We start from the raw sequence: 19,133 nt of genomic DNA, 5'->3' as shown, positions 1-19,133 counted from the left end.
AAGAACCAAAGGCCACATGAGGGAAACCTTTTTACGCAGCGAATGGTCAAAAGCCTGAAAGGGTGGTGGAGGCAGACTGGATCAGTGCTGTCAAAAGGGAGTTGCATAGGTAGTTGAAGGACAAAACATTACGGGGCTACAGGGAGAGGGCGGGTGAGTGGGATGAGCAGAGAGACGGCACGGGCTGAATGGCATCCTTCTGTGCTGGACCCACCTGTGATTTGTATTCTATAATGGGCGTCGGCACGTTATTTGCTCGAAGTGTCAATCCTGGCATCACTCCAAATCCACAAACCCAAGTTCCCAGGGATTGGCAATAGTAGTCGGGAATACAAGTCCTGCCTAATATTCCCATCGTTAAACCCCGGGAGCCAAGGCCAAGTCATCAAGCCACAACAATGGCCACAACTGAGTTCGTCAACACCCAACAGGAAGTAGAAGAAAGATTTGCATCATTCATCATCACATCATCGGCGGTCCCTCGAACGAGGATGACTTGCTTCCACACCAAAAGTGGGGGGAGTTCAGATGTTTCAATGACGGACCCGATGTTCCAGTCCTGAACTCCAGGGTTGGAAGATGCCTGTGCGTGGATTTTTTTTTTTAACGTGGGGTGGCCGTTGCACACCAGCCACCACACGGGGCTTGACAGAGCGAGGTCTGGGTCCAGTGGCGAGGGTTAACCAGGACGACTGGAGACCAGCTCTGCTGCACGGACCCAGTGCGCGCACATATCGCACAGTGTGGGCTGGGCCCGTGCTGCCCCTGGGCCCTCGCCTCTTCTGGGCCCCGTACCCTCATCCACTGCAATCCCTCGCCATTCCCCTGCCGCGGTCTCTCCTTCCTCTCCAGCAGCTCCACCATCTTTTGCCAATTTTTTGGATCTTAGTTGACCATTAGTACATTCCAGGTTGCTTGCATCTCGGCTGTAAAATACACGAAGCTCCATAATTTATATAGCGCCTTCCACAACCGCGGGACCTCCCAAAGCGCTTCACCGCCAATGACGTACATGTAATGGAGGAAAGGCGCCAGCCGATTTGTGCACAGCAAGATCCCACAAACAACCGATGAAAATACATGACCCACTGATGTTTGAGAGATAAATTATTGGCCCCAGGACACACAACATAAGAAATGGGAGCAGGAGTTGGCCATTCGGCCTCTCGAGCCTGCTCCGCCATTCAATAAGATCATGGCTGATCCGATCATGGACTCAGCTCCACTTCCCTTGACTCCCTTATCGCTCAAAAATCTGTCTGTCTCCGCCTGAACTATATTCAATGGCCCAGCCTCCACAGCTCTCTGGGGCAGAGAATTCCACAGATTTACCACCCTCAGAAGAAATTCTTCCACATTTCCGTTTTAAATGGGCGGCCCCTTATTCTGAAACTGTGCCCCCGAGTTCTCGATTCCCCCATGAGGGGAAACCTGCTCTCTGCATCTACCCTGTCAAACGCCCCCTCCCTCAGAAACTTGCACGTTTCAAGAACTCCCCTGCTCTTCTTCGAAATAGTGGTCGTGGAATCTTTTACGTCCGCCCGAGGGGGCAGACAGGGCCTCGGTTTAACATCTCAAAACGGCACCTCCGACAACGCATTGCTGGCACTGGGGAAGGTTGTCCTGGATGGTACACTCCAGTCCCAGGAGGTGTAAAGATCTAACTATTTACGACACTGGCAGTGAAGCGTTTTGAGACACTCGGAGGTGATGAAAGGCACTTTGGGAAATGCGAGCCTCTCCTTCTCGGTGAAAGACGAGACTGCAACCTGATCTACTGCTTCTCTTCAATCCTGCTAATTAAATATTAACCCTTAATTGGGGCAATGTAATGCAGTGAGAACTGGCCATTGTCCTCAGTGTAGCAGGCTCGCTCTGAGCTTTTGTGAATCACCGTTTTGCTGTCTGTCCTCTGTCGAGAATGGCAGAGTCCTTGATGTGTTTTTTTAAAAATAACGAACATCTCCATCCTTTGAGACAAAAGCAAAATACTGCGGATGCTGGAATAAAAACAGAGAATGCAGGAAATCTCAGCAGGTCAGGCAGAGAGAGAGAAACTGAAAATAGGTCCAGGAGTAGGCCATTCGGCCCTTCGAGCCTGCACCACCATCCAATAAGATCATGGCTGATCATGCAACTTCAGTACCCCACTCCTGCTTTCTCTCCATACCCCTTGATCCCTTTAGCTGTAAGGGCCACATCTAACTCCCTTTTGAATATATCTAACGAACTGGCCTCAACAACTTTCTGTGGTAGAGAATTCCCCAATTCTCTGCGTGAAGATGTTTCTCCTCATCTCGGTCCTAAATGGCTTACCCCTTATCCTTAGAATGTGACTCCTGGTTCTGGACTTCCCCAACGTCGTGAACATTCTTCCTGCATCTAACCTGTCCCGTCCTGTCATCATCATAGACAGTCCCTCAGAATCGATGAAGACTTGCTTCCATTCTAAAAGTGAGTTCTCAGGTGGCTGAACAGTCCAATAAGAGAGCCACAGTCCCCCTCTCAGCTGGGACAGACAGTAGTTGAAGGAAAGGGTGGGTGGGGAGTCTGGTTTGCCGCACGCTCCTTCCGCTGCCTGCGCTTGCTTTCTGCACGCTCTCGGCGACAAGACTCTAGGTGCTCAGCGCCCTCCCGGATGCACTTCCTCCACTTAGGGCGGACTGGTCTTTGGCCAGGGACTCCCAGGTGTCGGTGGGGATGTTGCACTTTATCAGGGAGGCTTTGAGGGTGTCCCTGTAACATTTCCTCTGCTCACCTGGGGTTTGCTTGCCGTGTAGGAGTTCCGAGTAGAGCGCTTGCTTTGGGAGTCTCGTGTTAGGCATGCGAACAATGTGGCCCGCCCAGCGGAACTGATCAAGTGTGGTCAGTGCTTCACTGCTGGAGATGTTGGCCCGATCGAGGACGCTAACGTTGGTGCGTCTGTCCTCCTAGGGGATTTGTAGGATCTTGCAGAGACATCATTGGTGGTATTTCTCCAGTAACTTGAGGTGTCTACTGTACATGGTCCACGTCTCTGAGCCATACAGGAGGGCGGGTATCACTACAGCCCTGTAGACCATGAACTTGGTGTCTGGTTTGAGGTCCTAGTCTTCAAACACTTTTCCTCAGGCGGCCGAAGGCTGCACTGGAGACGGTGTTAACATAACATAAGAAATCGGAGCAGGAGTAGGCCGTACAGCCCCTCGAGCCTGCTCCGCCATTGAAAACAGCAATGTAAAAATGACCAGATAATTTGCCGTTTGTGGGAGCTTGCTGCGTGCAATTTGACTGTCACATTACAACAGTGACCACACTCCAAAAGTACTTCATTGGCTATAAAGCGCTTTGAGACATCCCAGTAGTTGTGAAAGGCGCTATATAAATGTTGATTTGAGGGGCAAATATTGGCCCTGCTCTTCTTCGAAATAGTGGCCACGAGATCTTAGACCGAGGCCCCGTCTGCTCTCTCTGTAAAACGTCTCATCCGAAAGACTGCCCTTCCGACAGTGCGGCGCTCCCTCAGCACTGCCCCTCCGACAGTGCGGCGCTCCCTCAGCACTGCCCCTCCGACAGTGCGGCGCTCCCTCAGCACTGCCCCTCCGACAGTGCGGCGCTCCCTCAGCGCTGGCCCAGGAGTGTCTGCCTGGATTTTTGTGCGCTCAACAAACTTGTGGACTTTGAACCCACGATCTTCTGCCTCCGAGGCGAGTGTGGGACCCAGTGAGTCACTGCTTGACACCGGCTTTTGAACGATGTGAGTTTCTGGGGATTATCCGTTGGTAGGAAGGCGGGATTGTACTCCGAGGTCGCTGAAGTTCGCTGCGCGCGGTAAACGGTGTATCGCTGCTGCAGAGAGGTGTGTGTGCCTGTGGGAAAGGGCTGCTCATCTCTCTGGTGGTTAGCGTACGTACAGCTGCTGCTCTCCTCTGCAGGAACGGTCGGGGGAGGTGACCTTAATCGTGGGTGGTGAGCTGCCAAGCAAGTGGGCTCGGGGTAAATAAGGAGGTGAGTTACTCCGTAACATTCCTGCCGCAGGGAGAGAATTTCCTCTCCGATGATCAACGCCAAACGCTGCTGCCAAGGTTGTTGTATTTTATTTTCTGTGTCTCTCTATTTGTGGTTTTGCAGTTCGTTGAGCGATAACCCATTCTCCCTCTGCCCCTCCCCTCCTCAGTCTTTGTATTCTTTCCACACTCCGTTGGATTCTGTCAAAGGTGATGCATTTCCTGAACGTGTTTTCGCTAGCCCGAGAGATTTGGAAAATTGCAATTTTTTTTTTTTTTAAGCCTTTCAAACATAACTGAACCAGTAAATGCTGAAGGGAACGTGGGAACAGGAGCAGGCCATTCAGGCCCTCGAGCCTGCTCCACCAGTGTCAGCCATGGCTCAGTGGGCAGCACTCTCGTCTCCTGAGCCAGAAGGTCGTGGGGTCAAGTCCACAAGTTTGTGAGCACATAAATCCAGGCCGACACTCTAGGGCAGGGCTGAGGGAGCGCCGCACTGTCGGAGGGGTGATGCTGATGGAGCGCTGCACTGTCTGAGGTGCCGTCTTTCGGATGAGATGTTAAACCGAGGCCCCGTCTGCGCTCTCTGGTGGATGTAAAAGATCCCACAGCTGCTATTTGGAAGAAGAGCAGGGGGAATTCTCCCCGGTGTCCTGGGGCCAATATTTATCCCTCAATCAACATCACAAAAACAGATTATCTGGGTCATTGTCACATTACTGTTTGTGGGAGCTTGCTGTGCGCAAATCGGCTGCCGCGTTTCCCACATTACAACAGTGACTGCACTCCAAAAGTACTTCATTGGCTGTAAAGCGCTTTGAGACGTCCGGTGGTCGTGAAAGGCGCTATATGAATGCAAGTCTTTTTACAAATTCACTGAGATCATGGCTGATCTGTATCTTAACTCCATCTACCCACTTTGGGTCATAACCAACAAAAATCTACCAATCTCAGTTTTGACATTTCCAATTGACGCCCTCTCTCGCGCCCCCCCTGGCCACAGCCTCGACTGCTTCTTGAGGGGAGAGAGCAACTTCTGATGTGTCATGGAACGTGACCGAAATGTGAAAGTGGGGCGTTGATGCTGAATTGTTCCGATTGGACCGGGAATTCCTTCCAATGAGGAAAGAAGAGAGTTTTCCAATATACGAACAGGACCTTCCAGCCTGTCACCCTACAATTGCCGTCGCTTGTGCCTCACGGAACTGTAAGGTTTTTGCTTGACTTGTCCTTGCTGCAGTTCTTTCACTCTGGAATTTACAAGAACAAAATGCACACGACACACCGGTTTAGGTTCAACCCAAAACTATTCATTTATTAAACCAACAACATCATCATCGGCAGTCCCTCGGAATCGAGGCAGACTTGCTTCCACTCTAAAAGTGAGTTCTCAGGTGACTGAACAGTCCAATATGGGAATTACAGTCTCTGTCACAGGTGGGACAGACAGTGGTTGAGGGAAGGGGTGGGTGGGACTGGTTTGCCGCACGCTCCTTCCGCTGCCTGCGCTTGATTTCTGCACGCTCTCGGCGACGAGACTCGAGGTGCTCAGCGCCCTCCCGGAAGCACTTCCTCCACTTAGGGCGGCCTGGTCTTTGGCCCAGGGACTCTCAGGTGTCGGTGGGGATGTTGCACTTTATCAGGGAGGCTTTGAGGGTGTCCTTGAAACGTTTCCTTTGCCCACCTTTGGCTCGTTTGCCATGAAGGAGTTCCGAGTAGAGCGCTTGCTTTGGGAGTCTCGTGTCTGGCATGCGGACTATGTGGCCTGATCAAGTGTGGTCAGTGCTTCAATGCTGGGGATGTTGGCCTGGTCGAGGACGCTAACGTTGGTATGTCTGTCCTCCCAGGGGATTTGTAGGATCTTGTGGAGACATCGTTGGTGATATTTCTCCAGTGACTTGAGGGGTCTACTGTTCATGGTCCATGTCTCTGAGCCATACAGGAGGGCGGGTATTACTACAGCCCTGTAGACCATGAGCTTGGTGGTAGATTTGAGGGCCTGATCTTCAAACACACACTCTTCCTCAGGCGGCTGGAGGCAGTGTTGAATCTTGTCGTCAATGTCTGCCCCTGTTGATAAGAGGCTCCCGAGGTATGGGAAATGGTCCACGTTGTCCAGGGCCGCACCGTGGATCTTGATGACTGGGGGGCAGTGCTGTGTGGCGAGGACTGGCTGGTGGAGAACCTTTGTCTTACGGATGTTTAGCAGAAGGCCCATGCTTTTGTATGCCTCAGTAAATACATTGACTATATCCTGGAGTTCAGCCTCTGTGCGCAGACGCAGGCGTCGTCCGCGTACCGTAGCTCGACGACGGAGGTTGGAGACGGCGAAGGTTGAACAGGTTCCCACTGGTTCTGTAGTTTAGCTCCACTCCAGCGGGGAGCTTGTTGACTGTGAGGTGGAGCATGGCAGCGAGGGAAGATTGAGAAGAGGACTGGGGAGATGACGCAGCAACTGTTTGACCCCGGTCCGGATGTGGATTGGGTCTGTGATGGATCCGTTGGGAAGGATCACGGGCCTGCATGTCGTCGTGGAGCAAGCTGAGGATGGCAACGAACTTTTGGAGGCTTCCGAAACGAAGGAGGACGCTCCATAGACCCTCGTGGTTGACTGTGTCAAAGGCCTTTGTAAGGTCGAAGGCGGCCATGTATGAGGGCTGGACACAGGCAAAAGCGTTGCAACGTACAATCGCCCAATCCGGCTAGTCGTCACCGATGCCGATTGCCGGCCCTAGAGCTAGGAATGAGCGGTTCCCGTCCCTCTTCCCCTGACTGCCACTGTCCTCGGGAGCAAGAGTGTCTCCCTGTCCTTCTGTCTGAAAATCTTGCGGTCACAAAGCCCTCCCCCAACCGTAGTTTCAGTTGCTAGGCATCTGAATGGCCGACATTCATACATCATCCATCGGGAATTCAACCAGCGGGGATATGCAGAGTCTGCCAGATTGAAGATTACTCATCTTTGTTCCCCGCTCCATGAAATACACACTGGATGTGGTTTTCTCTTACTGTCGATGGGCGTCGGCTCACAGATAAACGTTTTTCTGATTCAGGACATGAAGCTAATCTGACCCCGTTGTTTGAGTGAAACTTCGAGCTTTGTCCAGATGCTCATTTCTCCCATCGACATCGGTTGAGGCTTGTTCCAGATTCCAGGCCACCGATTTTCCATGAATGCTCCTGTTCATAGTCAATCAGAAAAGCTTTAAAACATTCCAATGTCCCGTATCACTGTCCTTCATCGATTCAAAACTGCAGTTGGCTGTCACCTTTTCCTGGGAGTCTCCAGACCCTGGCAGATTCCTGTGACCTGAGCCAAATCTTTGCGTACCTTACAGAACATACACTCCCCGCCCTCGGGCGCCCACATATTCCGACGGGGCGAAACCAGTAAATGCTGAAGGGAACGTGGGAACAGGAGCACAGGCCATTCAGCCTCTCGGGCCTGCTCCACCACTGTCAGCTGTGGCTCAGTGGGTAGCGCACTCTCCTCTGAGTCAGAAGGTTGCGGGTTCAAATCCCACTCCGGGAACATGAGCACAAAAATCGAGGCTGACACTCCCAGTGCAGTGCTGAGGGAGGGCCGCACTGTGGGAGCCCCGCACTGTGGGAGGGGCGGTACTGAGGGAGCGCTGCACTGTGGGAGGGGTAGTACTGAGGGAGCGCCGCACTGTGGGAGGGGCAGTACTGAGGGAGCGCGCACTGTCGGAGGCACCGTCTTTCGGATCAGACAAGTTGAGGCTGCAGTAAGTTGACCCTCTGAAATCAATGGGACATGCTGGAAGTTGAATTAAAGCAGCTAAGGAGGGAACATGTGATACCCGGGGAGAGGCGAAAAAACCTATTGGAAAGTTTCTGCTCAGAAGGTTGTCATTCGGCCCATCATGACTGTGCCTGCTCTTTGAAAGAGTGATCCAATTAGTACTGCTCCTCCCCCCCACCCCCCCCACCTCCTGCTCTCTTTCTCCCCTCCCCCCACCCTACCCTATTCCTTCTCAAGAATTGATCCAATTCCCTTTTGGAAGTTACCATTGGATCTGCTCCCACCAATTTGAGGGGGGGAGGAGAGGGAAATCTGGGAGATTCCTGTCCCTCCCCAGTTGGGCGACGGCCTGTGATTGATGCTGTGCAGTCTCTGTAATATAGAGCTCCCCTAGTGGACGGCTGTGGCAATGCAACTACTGATGATGGCGTCATCATCATAGGCCGTCCCTCGTATCGAGGATGACTTGCTTCCATACCAAAAAGGGATGAGTTCCCAGGTGTTTCAATGAAGGCCCTGATATTCCAGATCCCGAACTACATCCTGAACGGTGGAAGATGTCTGTGGGTGGATTTTTTTAACGTGGGGTGGCCGTTGCACACCAGCCACCACACGGGCTTGACAGAGCGAGGTCTTGGTCCAGTGGCAAGGGTTAACCAGGACGACTGGAGACCAGCTCTAGTGCGCACTCATATCGCAGTGCTGCCCCTGGGCCCTCGCCTCTCCTGGGGCCCCGATCACGTCCCTCTACAGTCTCTCGCCGTTCCTTCGCCCCGACCTCGCCGCTCCTGCTGTACCTGCCCACGCTCCAATCAGCGACCTGGATCTTGCTGACGTCACTCTTCACTGCCGTCGCCCTCCTGCACCAGCTCGCGCTGTACCTCGAAGTGGCCTTTACACTGCTCCCAGGCCGTTCGCCGCTCCTTTTGTGGCCAAGGTCACATGACCAGTTCCTGCAGAGCCATCGTCTATGCAGTGTGTTTGTGATGTGGTAAAGAATATCTCACACAGTATCGACCATGTGTACCGTGTATGATCTCCGCTCCCTGCCTAAACCGGTCCATCTCGCGCACGCTGACATTCAGCGAATCCCCATCCAACACTCGGGCTGGCAGCCTGTTCCACAGGATCATGTAAGGTAACGGCACGGAAGGAGGCCATTTCGGCCCATCGTGTCCGCACCGGCCGACAAAGAGCCACCCAGCCTAATCCCACTTTCCCGCTCTGGGTCCGTAGCCCTGCAGGTTACGGCACTTCAGGTGCACATCCAAGCACTTTGTAAATGTGGTGAGGGTTTCTGCCTCTACCACCCTTTCAGGCCGTGAGTTCCAGACACCCACCACCCTCTGGGCGAAGACATTTCCCCTCAAATCCCCTCCAAACCTGCCCGCAATTACTTTAGATCTATGCCCCCTGGTTGTTGACCCCTCTGCTAAGGGAAACCGGTCCGTCCTAGCCACTCTATCCAGGCCCCTCATCATTTTATACGCCTCTCCTCATTCAAAGAAAACAACCCCAGCCTATCCACTTTTTCCTCACAGCTAAAGTTCTCCAGTCCAGGCAACACCCTGGTAAATGTCCTGTGTGCACACCCTCTCTAGTGCGATCACATCCTTCCTGTAATGTGGTGACCAGAACTGCACACAGTGCTCTCGCTGTGGTTTCTGAACTGTAGCCAGTCTATGATTCTCAGTGCCGAGATCTGTTTCGAGAGCAACAGAATGGTGGGCAAAGATGCCCTGTTCTGTTGCAAGCTTGTATCGCACCATAGTTAGGCCACACTCTGAGTACTGTGAACATTTCTGGTCTGCATGTTGCAAGGAGGATACAGAGGCGCAAGAGAAGGCGCAGCAAAGATTTACAGGGACGATACATAGAACCGAGAGGCGTATAACTATCGGGAAAGGTTGAACAGGCTGGGTCTCTTTCTCTGGAAAAGATAAGGCAGAGGGATGACCTTTTTGGAGGTTTTTTAAATTCTGAAGATAGGGTAGGCATAGAGAAAGTCTTACCCCTTGGGAAGTCCAGAACTAGGGGTCATAAATATAATGGGCCAGAAATTGCGGGCAGATGCCTCCGACCTGAAACATTTCTCCGTAAATAGCTGGCGGTCTGGGAGGAGCGTGGAATTCCGTTGGGGGGGGGGCCTTCTCTTCCCAGGGAGATGGTGCAGTTGCGTGTGAGTGCTCAGCCAATCAGGTGCAGTATTCCACAGCTTTCTCATTAATAGCAACGGGAACTCCATATCTACCTGTTCTCGTCGCTAATAATGAGAAAAAAAAATAGACCCCCATAATAAAAGATAAACACACCACATATATAATTAAAATTAATAAATATCTCGGAGAAAATTTTGTTTTCCGAGTTTTTAAAAAGTTATTTTAATTATGGTTTAAAATAAATGTAACGTAGTGGACAGGGTTTTTCTTAAATAAAATGTGTTTTAATTTAATTATATTTTTGTATGTTTTAAAACTCTTACGCCTGTAACAAAAGCAGGCACATAGCGTAATCGGGCGCACGAGTTTTGAGGACGTGTGCCGGGCAAGATATGGGTAAGTCCCGCAATCTTGCCCGTGCAAATATCCTCGTTCCCGAAATGCGGGAGATCTGTCGAGTTCCGGCTTGACAGATCGGAAAAGCCGGTTTTCTGCTGCGCATGCGTATTATGCACTGAAAACCGGCTTTTGCAATGCCTTCCCGGGTCCATACAGACCCAGGGAGGCCGGCATTTCCAGGCCATTAAATCTGATGGGGAATTCAGGAGAAACTACTTTACTCAGAGTGGTGAGAATGTGGAACTCGCTGCCACAGGGAGTGGTTCGGGCATCGATGCATTTAAGGGGAAGCTAGATGTGTACATTGTGATGTTTTTGCTTTATGGGTTCTTTGGCCAAAGTGGAGGAAGTGCATCCGGGAGGGCGCTGAGCACCTCGAGTCTCGTCGTCGAGAGCATGCAGAAACCAAGCGCAGGCAGCGGAAGGAGCGTGCGGCAAACCAGACTCCCTACCCACCCACCCACTCCCCATCAAAGATGATGATCTTTGTTTAAGAATTCTTAGCAACATGTTGCGATTAAGAACTGGTTGGTTTATTAGCAAAAGGTTTAACAATCACACCGCACATGACCAGCTCATCCACCTGTCTCATTGTGAATTCCCCTGAACCCAACTGGCTGGGGTTTTATTGAGTCTTGTGACTAAGTCAACAGCTCTACAACTATTTTAATTAAACGATAAAGATGACTGCCCTCTTATTAATGGGGCTGAATTGACACATTAACAAATAAAACTTTGAGAACCTCCAAGCGGTCAAATTAAAATTTGGGTTGCCGGGGGTGGTGATGCACTCCAGTCCCTCCGGCGCCCTCCTCGCGGAAGGCCGTGAGCGTGCCGGTGGACATCGCGTGCTCCATCTCCAGGGACACCCTGGCGCAAACGTCGCCGCGGAAGAGAGGCAGGCAGTCGGGCTGAACGACCCCCCCCCCCCCCCCCCCCCCTCGACCACCCACTGCCCGGACCGGTTAATAGCCCACCTTGGCCAGGCCCACGAGGAGGCCTTCCGACCTGCCCCGCTCCCCTCCGCAGCGGGTGCCCAAAGATCAGGAGCATGGGACTGAAGTGCAATCGGAAATCGAGGAGCAGCCTCAAATGGCTCTATAAACTTGAGCACATACAATTCCATACATGAGGAAGGACTAGAAAGGGTATGTTGATGGGGTGAGGGGAGGAGCCTCATGTGGAGCATAAACACCAGCACGGAGCGGTGGGCTGAATGGGCTGTAATCTGCATGTAATTCTATGGTTTCACGCAGACTATCCAGTCGGAGCCACTGGTATTGCAACGGGGACCAACATTCATAAGAACGTAAGAAATAGGAGCAGGAGTCGGCCGTTCAGCCCCTCGAGCCTGCTCCGCCATTTAATACGATCATGGCTGATCAGATCATGGACTCAGCTCCACTTCCCTGCCTGCTCCCCATAACCCCTTATCCCTTTATCGTTTAAGAAACTGTCTATTTCTGTCTTAAATTTATTCAATGACCCAGCTCCCACAGCTCTCTGAAGCAGCGAATTTCACAGATCCACAACCCTCAGAGAAGAAATTCCTCCTCATCGCAATTTTAAATGGGGGGCCCCTTATTCTAAGATGATGCCCTCTAGTTCTAGTCTCCCCCATCAGTGGCAACAACCTCTCTGCATCCACCTTGTCAAGCCCCCTCATAAATCCTGGCTTTTTTTCCCTCCGAGATTCTGGGATGATAATGCATCTTGGAGATTGCGGTTTTGTTAATCCATTCCGATGACGTCATGATTGAGGAGAGAGGATCTGGTGGGATTTTGCGTACCTGGGTCCTGAGGTTAGTAGAGGACCTCCATTCACTTTGAGGTATCGGCCATCGGAGCAAATTTTATTTTTTTGCTTGACCTGTGCAGATGACACACATCCCTCCCCCCATCCTCGCTTTCCCACGACTCTAAATGGTGAGTTTAACCTCTCGAGCAGTCTTAATACCATCTCTGCTCAGACGATCAGCTCGAGAAGCCTTTAATCGCTCTGTGCGGAATCCAGGCCGGCTCAGAAAAGGATCTGTCCGGTTAAGCCTCTTTCACCCACAGAGCTGTCAGGACTGGCCCTCTGATTTCAGAGACACTTGTGAACTAAATTCTCCAGCCCCAACCTGCCTCTGCACTTATAATTTAGCATACTCGCCTCTGAGTCCGAAGGTTGTGTGTTCGAGTCCCAGTCCTGAGACACGAGACCATAGTCCAGGCTGACACTCCCTGTGCAGTGCTGAGGGAGCGCCGCGCTGTCGGGGGGGGGCAGTGCTGAGGGCGCGCCGCGCTGTCGGAGGGGCAGTGCTGAGGAAGCGGCGCGCTGTCGGAGGGGCAGTGCTGAGGGTGACCCGCGCTGTCGGGGGGGGCAGTGCTGAGGGCGCGCCGCGCTGTCGGGGGGGCAGTGCTGAGGGCGCGCCGCGCTGTCGGGGGGGCAGTGCTGAGGGCGTGCGCGCTGTCGGGGGGGCAGTGCTGAGGGTGACCCGCGCTGTCGGGGGGGGCAGTGCTGAGGGCGCGCCGCGCTGTCGGGGGGGGGGGCAGTGCTGAGGGCGTGCGCGCTGTCGGGGGGGGGGCAGTGCTGAGGGCGCGCCGCGCTGTCGGGGGGGGGGCAGTGCTGAGGGCGCGCCGCGCTGTCGGGGGGGGGGCAGTGCTGAGGGCGCGCGCGCTGTCGGGGGGGCAGTGCTGAGGGGGGGCAGTGCTGAGGGCGCGCCGCGCTGTCGGGGGGGGGGCAGTGCTGAGGGCGCGCGCGCTGTCGGGGGGGCAGTGCTGAGGGGGGGCAGTGCTGAGGGCGCGCCGCGCTGTCGGGGGGGGGGGGGGCAGTGCTGAGGGCACGCCGCGCTGTCGGGGGGGCAGTGCTGAGGGAGCACCGCACTGTCGGAGGGGCAGTGCTGAGGGGGGGCAGTGCTGAGGGTGCCCCACACTGTCGGAGGTGCCACCTTCTGGGTGAGACATTAAACCGGGGCCCCGTCTGCTCTCTCAAGGGCCCAGTAAAAGATCCCACTGCACTCTCTCTTTCGAAGAAGAACACAAACCCCTTAAGTTGGCTCTTACTAAGATGTTGAAATGTAGACCTTCTGCCGTTGCACCACATCACCATACCCGTCAATGATGAGACTCTCCTTGTGTTCCCTGTTTAGGTCGTTTGATGACCTGCGTGGACTAGTTGTGGAGGATGACTCAAGAGTTCATCCACGTGTCGACCTTGGAGCCCGAGGAACAGCTTGGCCCAGATGACCTGCAACTGGACGATGATGAAGTGGACCACGTCGAATGGGAGGAGCCCTTTGGTGAGGTTCCAGCAACCTTCTGCAGACATTTGTTCGAGTGGTGGTGGGAGTTTAACCATCGTCACACCAAATTGGGGTATTCTAGTTAATACCGAGGGACAAAATAAAAGACGACACGAATAACCTTGTGAGGTTGTCCACTTTGGTAGGAAAAATAAAAAAGCTAACTCTCTTATTTAAATGGGGAGAGATTCCAAAATGCTGCAGTACAGAGGGACCTGGGGGTCCTTGTATATAAAACACAGTTAGTATGCAGGTACAGCAAGTAATCAGGACGGCAAATGGAATGTTGTCCTTTATTGCAAGGGGGGGTGGAGTATAAAAGCAGAGAACTCCTACAACTGTACAGGGTATTGGTGAGGCCACACCTGGAGTACTGCGTACAGTTTTGGTCTCTTATTTAAGGAGGGATATACTGGCATTGGAGGCTGTTCAGAGAAGGTTCACTAGGTTGATTCCTGTCTTCTGAAGAAAGGTTGAGCAGGTTGGGCCTATATTCATTGGAGTTTAGAAGAATGAGTGGTGATCTTATTGAAACATATAAGATTCTGAGGGGGCTTGACAGGGAAGATGCCGAGAGGATGTTTCCTCTCGTGGGGGAATCTAGAACTAGGGGGGCATAGTTTCAAAATAAGGGGTCGCCCATTGAAAACTGAGATGAGGAGGAATTTTCTCAGAGGGTCGTGAATCTTTAGAATTCTCTGCCCCAGAGAGCTGTGGAGGCTGGGTCATTGAATATATTTAAGGTGGAGATACAGATTTTTGAGCGATAAGGGAATAAAGGGTTATGGGGAGCGGGCAGGGAAGTGGAGCGGAGTCCATGATTGGATCAGCCGTGATCTTATTGAATGGCGGAGCAGGTTCGAGGGGCCGAATGGCCGACTCCTGCTCCTATTTCTTATGTATGCCAAGCACTCGAGCTCATTTGTAGAGGGATAGCATTGAACTGCATAGCAGTTATGTTAAACTTGTATCGAACCTTGTTCAGAACACACTGCTCACAGTTCTGGGCTTCATATTGTAAAAATGATGTAGCAACACTAGTAAAGGTGCATAACAGATTTACAAGGGTGATACTAGAACTATGCTAAAGGCGCTATATAAATGCAAAGGTTTTTTTTTAAACCCACTTTCAGAAGAGCTGTCCAGCCCCTATCTACTGGTCTATAATATTAAGCCCTTCAAAGAACGTAATCGACAGGTGTTTCTCAAGGGAGTGCCGGTGACTGTCTGTGTTGAAGGCATCGAACGTCATCTCCGTGGGTTCAAGGTAGGTGTAACGCATGCACCTGCACCTGTGGGCAGTCCCGTGCAATAGGTTTTTAAGTTGGTTCACGGACTCGCGGGCCGCCTGCAATTTCTGAGCTTTGGAGGAGTCCGTGCTCCACGTGTATGTTGAATGTGTGAGGTTGCAGCCCCTCTTCCATTACCTGAATTTCTGGGAGCATTTCAGTCCCACGCTCCTGATCTTTGGGCACACTGTGCGGAGGGTGTTAAGCTCATTAACAAGTAATGTAGGCATGAGTAAGTGTGACCTTAGCTCCTTTTTATTCAAACTCCAGAGTACTGGTACAGCATGGGAGGCCTGCTTTATAGACAGTGCTCCCAAGGGATGCTGGGATCCCTTGGGACTCGAACAGATATGCCCTCCTGGTGGCGGTATGATACAGGTTACCTAGGGTTGCATAATATATAAGAGGGGAGCGGGCAGGTCCGAGGACCTCCTCATAGTACTGCTCCTGGGCCTGGCCAAGGTGGCCATCAACCGGTGCGGGCGGTCGAGGGGGTCGTTCAGCCCAACTATCTGTGCCTCTCCCGCGGTTACACCCGAGCCAGGGTGTTCCTGGGAGATGGATCACGCGGTGTCCACCGGTACGCTCGCGGCCTTCCACAAAAAGTGGGCACCGGAGGGACTGGAGTGCATCACCCTTGGCAACCAAATTTTAATTTGACTTAAGTTACTACCAAAGTTAATTTGTTTATTATGTCTGGCTTGGTGCCCCCCCCCCCCCACACCTTTTAATCAGGGGGGCACTTGTATAATTTGTGTTTTTGGTGCCCTCAAAAAAAAAAAAAAAAAAAAAAAAAAAAAAAAGGGTGGCACTTGACTGAGAGTTTCTAGATTGTGGCTCCCCTTTAATCAGGAGACACTTGTTTATTGTCTTTAACAACATAGTTGTAGAGCTGTTGAAGGCTGTTACACAGGCAGTCCCGTGCAATAGGTTTTTAAGTCGGTTCACGGGCTGCCTGCAATTTCTGTGGTCTGGAGGAGTCCGTGTTCCACGTGTGTGTACAGTGTGTCAGGTTGCAGCCCCTCTTCCATTACCTGAAGGGACTGCCTCTTGATTTCTGGCTGCACTTCAGTCCCACGTTCCTGATCTTTGGGCACCCGGTGCGGAGGGGGGAGCGGGCAGGTCGGAGGGCCTCCTCGTAGAGAAGCGGAGAGCTTTAGGGAGGGAGTTCCAGAGCTTGGGGTCCAGGCAACTGAAGGCACGGCCACCGATGGTGGAGCGATTTTATAATCCAGGGATGCTCGAGGGCAGAATTTGAGGAGCGCAGACATCTCGCGGGGGTTTGTGAGGCTGAAGGAGATTAGAGATAGGGAGGGACGAGACCATATATTGCTCCATCAACTAGGTACCTATTCATACTAATCAGTAGGGTAAAATTGAAACCAATACCAATGTATTCCTTCCATTAAATGATTGGTTAACCATTCGTAATAAAGTGCTCGACTAAATGACACACAACGTAAGAAATAGGAGTAGGCCATACGGCCCCTCGAGCCTGCTCCGCCATTTAATACGATCATGGCTGATCTGATCATGGACTCCAGCCCTACTTCCCTGCCTGAACAGGCGCAAGTACCAATTCAGGTTAATAACCAATTATACAGAAGTATTTTTGTTCTGTCTTTTGTAATGAGAATCAGGTTAATCTTGCCCTTCTCGATAAAATGACCAAGTGGATCCCTAATGTTCCATGCCACAGGAAATGCTGCTTTCGGTCTGATTTTGCTGTGAAGGTGGGTGGAGCTTCCCCTTTTATACCTGAAGGTCCAGGTTAGGAGTGTCTCCCAAGAGTTCACCACCTAGTGGTCATTGTTCTCTGTGTACAACTTGGGTCAGTTTATACATGGGTTACAATGCTGGTTGAATACATGACAATAATTAATGTGTTTTTTTATAGTTTTGTATTCCACACCAAGGGTAGTCATTTTGTGCAGTCAGACCTAACCTTCCTTCCTTTTTTGTCTTCTCCACCCCCTCCCCCAAGGTTCGGCCGAGCACGGTGTACATGATGAGGATAACCCACGGGGACTTCACCTGGATGGTGAAGAAAAAATTCAAACAGTTTGCCGAACTGCACCGGGATCTGATGAGACACAAGATCAAAGTCCGGGTCATTCAGCCATTAGCCAGGTGTGTGTCTTGTCCCTGCAAAACAGGTCAACCGGTCAGTTATCTCGATTGCTGCTTGTGGGATCGTGCTGTGCATAACTCGGCTGCTGGAGTTGCCTGCGGGACAGCTGTGACTGCATTTCACAAGTACTCCGTTCGTAATATCCTCTGACCAAACGATGCAGGTACTGGCCCAGAAATTGGGGTCGGAGGCTTCCCGCGGGCAATTGCCTCCGACCTGAATCATTTCTCCGCAAGTACCTGGCGGTCCAGGAGGAGCGTGGGATTCCGGTGGGGGGGCCTTCTCTTCCCGCCCTGCAGAGCGCGCTCCCATCCTCCACGGAGACGGTGCAGTCACATGTGAGTGCTCAGCCAATCAGGTGCGGTATTCCACAGCTTTCTCATTAATAGCAACAGGAACTCCGTATCTACCAGTTCTCATTGCTATTAGTGAAAAAAAAACACACAACACCATAATAAAAAATAAACACACCTCACATAACTAAAATTAATTGAAATGAATGTTAATAAATGCCTTGATATATAGTTTTTCACAATGTGTTTTAATTTAATATTTTTGTATGAAAACTCTTACGCCTGTAAAAGTACGCTATGCCCCTGCTTTTATCAAGCGCAAGAGTTTTGAGGGCATTTGCTGGGCAAGATATGGGTAAATTCCGCAATCTAGCCCGTGCAAATATCCTCGCTCCCAATATGCGTGTGAGCTGTCAAGCTGGAGCCGGTTTTCTGCACATGCACATTGCGTGGTGAAAACCGGCTTTTGCGATGCCTTCCCGGGTCCATACACACTCCGTACGGACCCCGTACACACACTGTACGGACCCAGGGAGGCCGGGATTTCCAGGCTAATTTGGTTGTCGGTACAACTGGGGAATGATATCAAAGCTTGCTGGTATAAGATTAGGGGGCTTTGCGAATGGGGAGGAAGAATATAACGGGGAATAGATAGGAAAATTGGAACGGCTGACATGTGGCAAATACAGTTAAGGGTATAGACGTGCAAAGTATATTTTGGGCGGGGGGTGGGGGAGAAACGACAACGAAGGCAAATGTATCCTAAATGGGAAGATTCCCAAGTGTGGAGGACAATGAGATCTAGGGGTGCAGGACAGAGATCGGCAGAAAAAAACGTTGGCAGAGTTGAAGGTCACCTTAAGTTCCAGAAACGACAGAGAAATGTAGTCGTCCACTGCAAAGGACTATAGACAGGCTAAGTGAGGGGCAAAAGTTTGGCAGATAGACTATAATGTGGGAAACTGAGAGGTTATCTACTTTTGGTAGGAAAAATAAAAAAGCTAACTATTATTTAAATGGGGAGAGATTACAAAAATGTTGCGGTCCTTGTACATGAAACGCACAGTTAGTATGCAGGTGCAGCAAATAATCAGGACGGCAAATGGAATGTTGGCCTTTATTGCAAGGGAGATAGAGTATAAAAGCAGAGAAGTCCTGCTACAACTGTACAGGGTATTGGTGAGGCCACACCTGGAGTACCGCGTACAATTTTGGTCTCCGTATTTAAGAAGGGATATACTTGCATTGGAGGCAGTTCGGAGAAGGTTCACGAGATTGATTCTTGAGATCAAGGGGTTGTCTTATGAGGCTAGGTTGAGTAGGTTGGGCCTATACTCTTTGGAGTTTAGAAGAATGAGAGGTCATCTTATTGAGATGTCTAAGATTCTGAGGGGGCTCGACAGGGTAGATTTAAAACGGAGATGAGGAGGAATTCCTTCTCTCGGAGGGGCGTGAATCTTTGGAATTCTCTACCCCAGAGAGGTGTGGAGGCTGGGTCATTGAATATATTTAAGGTGGGGATCGACAGATTTTTGACCTACAGGGTAGGAAAGTGGAGTTGAGGCCAAGATCAGATCAGCCATGATCTTATTGAGTGGCTCAAGGGGTGAAATGGCCTATTCCTGCTCCTATTTCTAATGTTCTTGAGCGTCGGTAACACAGATTTAACAAGATTGGCAAAAGCACCAGAGGCAACATGAGGAACCATTTTTATTACACAGTGAGTTACAGGGCAATGCTGAGGTCACACACTGAATATTGTGTACAGTTCTGGTCTCCTTACCTAAGGAAAGACACACTCCCTCTACGGCAAGTAATGAAGGTTCACC

The 19,133-nt window shown here is 51.5% G+C and overlaps 1 protein-coding gene across 3 annotated transcripts in view; it reads left to right on the top strand.

The window, feature by feature from the left end:
* LOC139232635 (phospholipase D1-like) overlaps positions 1-19,133 on the top strand; it is a 120,283-nt gene that overhangs the window by 32,497 nt on the left and 68,653 nt on the right. For all 3 annotated transcript variants that reach the window (XM_070863073.1, XM_070863074.1, XM_070863072.1), the window contains exons 2-4: positions 13,439-13,588; positions 14,725-14,858; positions 16,865-17,010. In XM_070863073.1, the coding sequence (XP_070719174.1) occupies positions 13,474-13,588; positions 14,725-14,858; positions 16,865-17,010 (395 nt within the window). In that variant the 5' untranslated portion in view covers positions 13,439-13,473. The remainder of the gene's footprint in view (positions 1-13,438; positions 13,589-14,724; positions 14,859-16,864; positions 17,011-19,133) is intronic.

Source organism: Pristiophorus japonicus, chromosome 20 (assembly GCF_044704955.1).
Source record: "Pristiophorus japonicus isolate sPriJap1 chromosome 20, sPriJap1.hap1, whole genome shotgun sequence".
Taxonomy (NCBI): Eukaryota; Metazoa; Chordata; class Chondrichthyes; family Pristiophoridae; genus Pristiophorus; species Pristiophorus japonicus.
The sequence above is the reverse complement of the archived record's forward strand: the minus strand, read 5'-3'. Positions and strand labels throughout refer to the sequence as shown.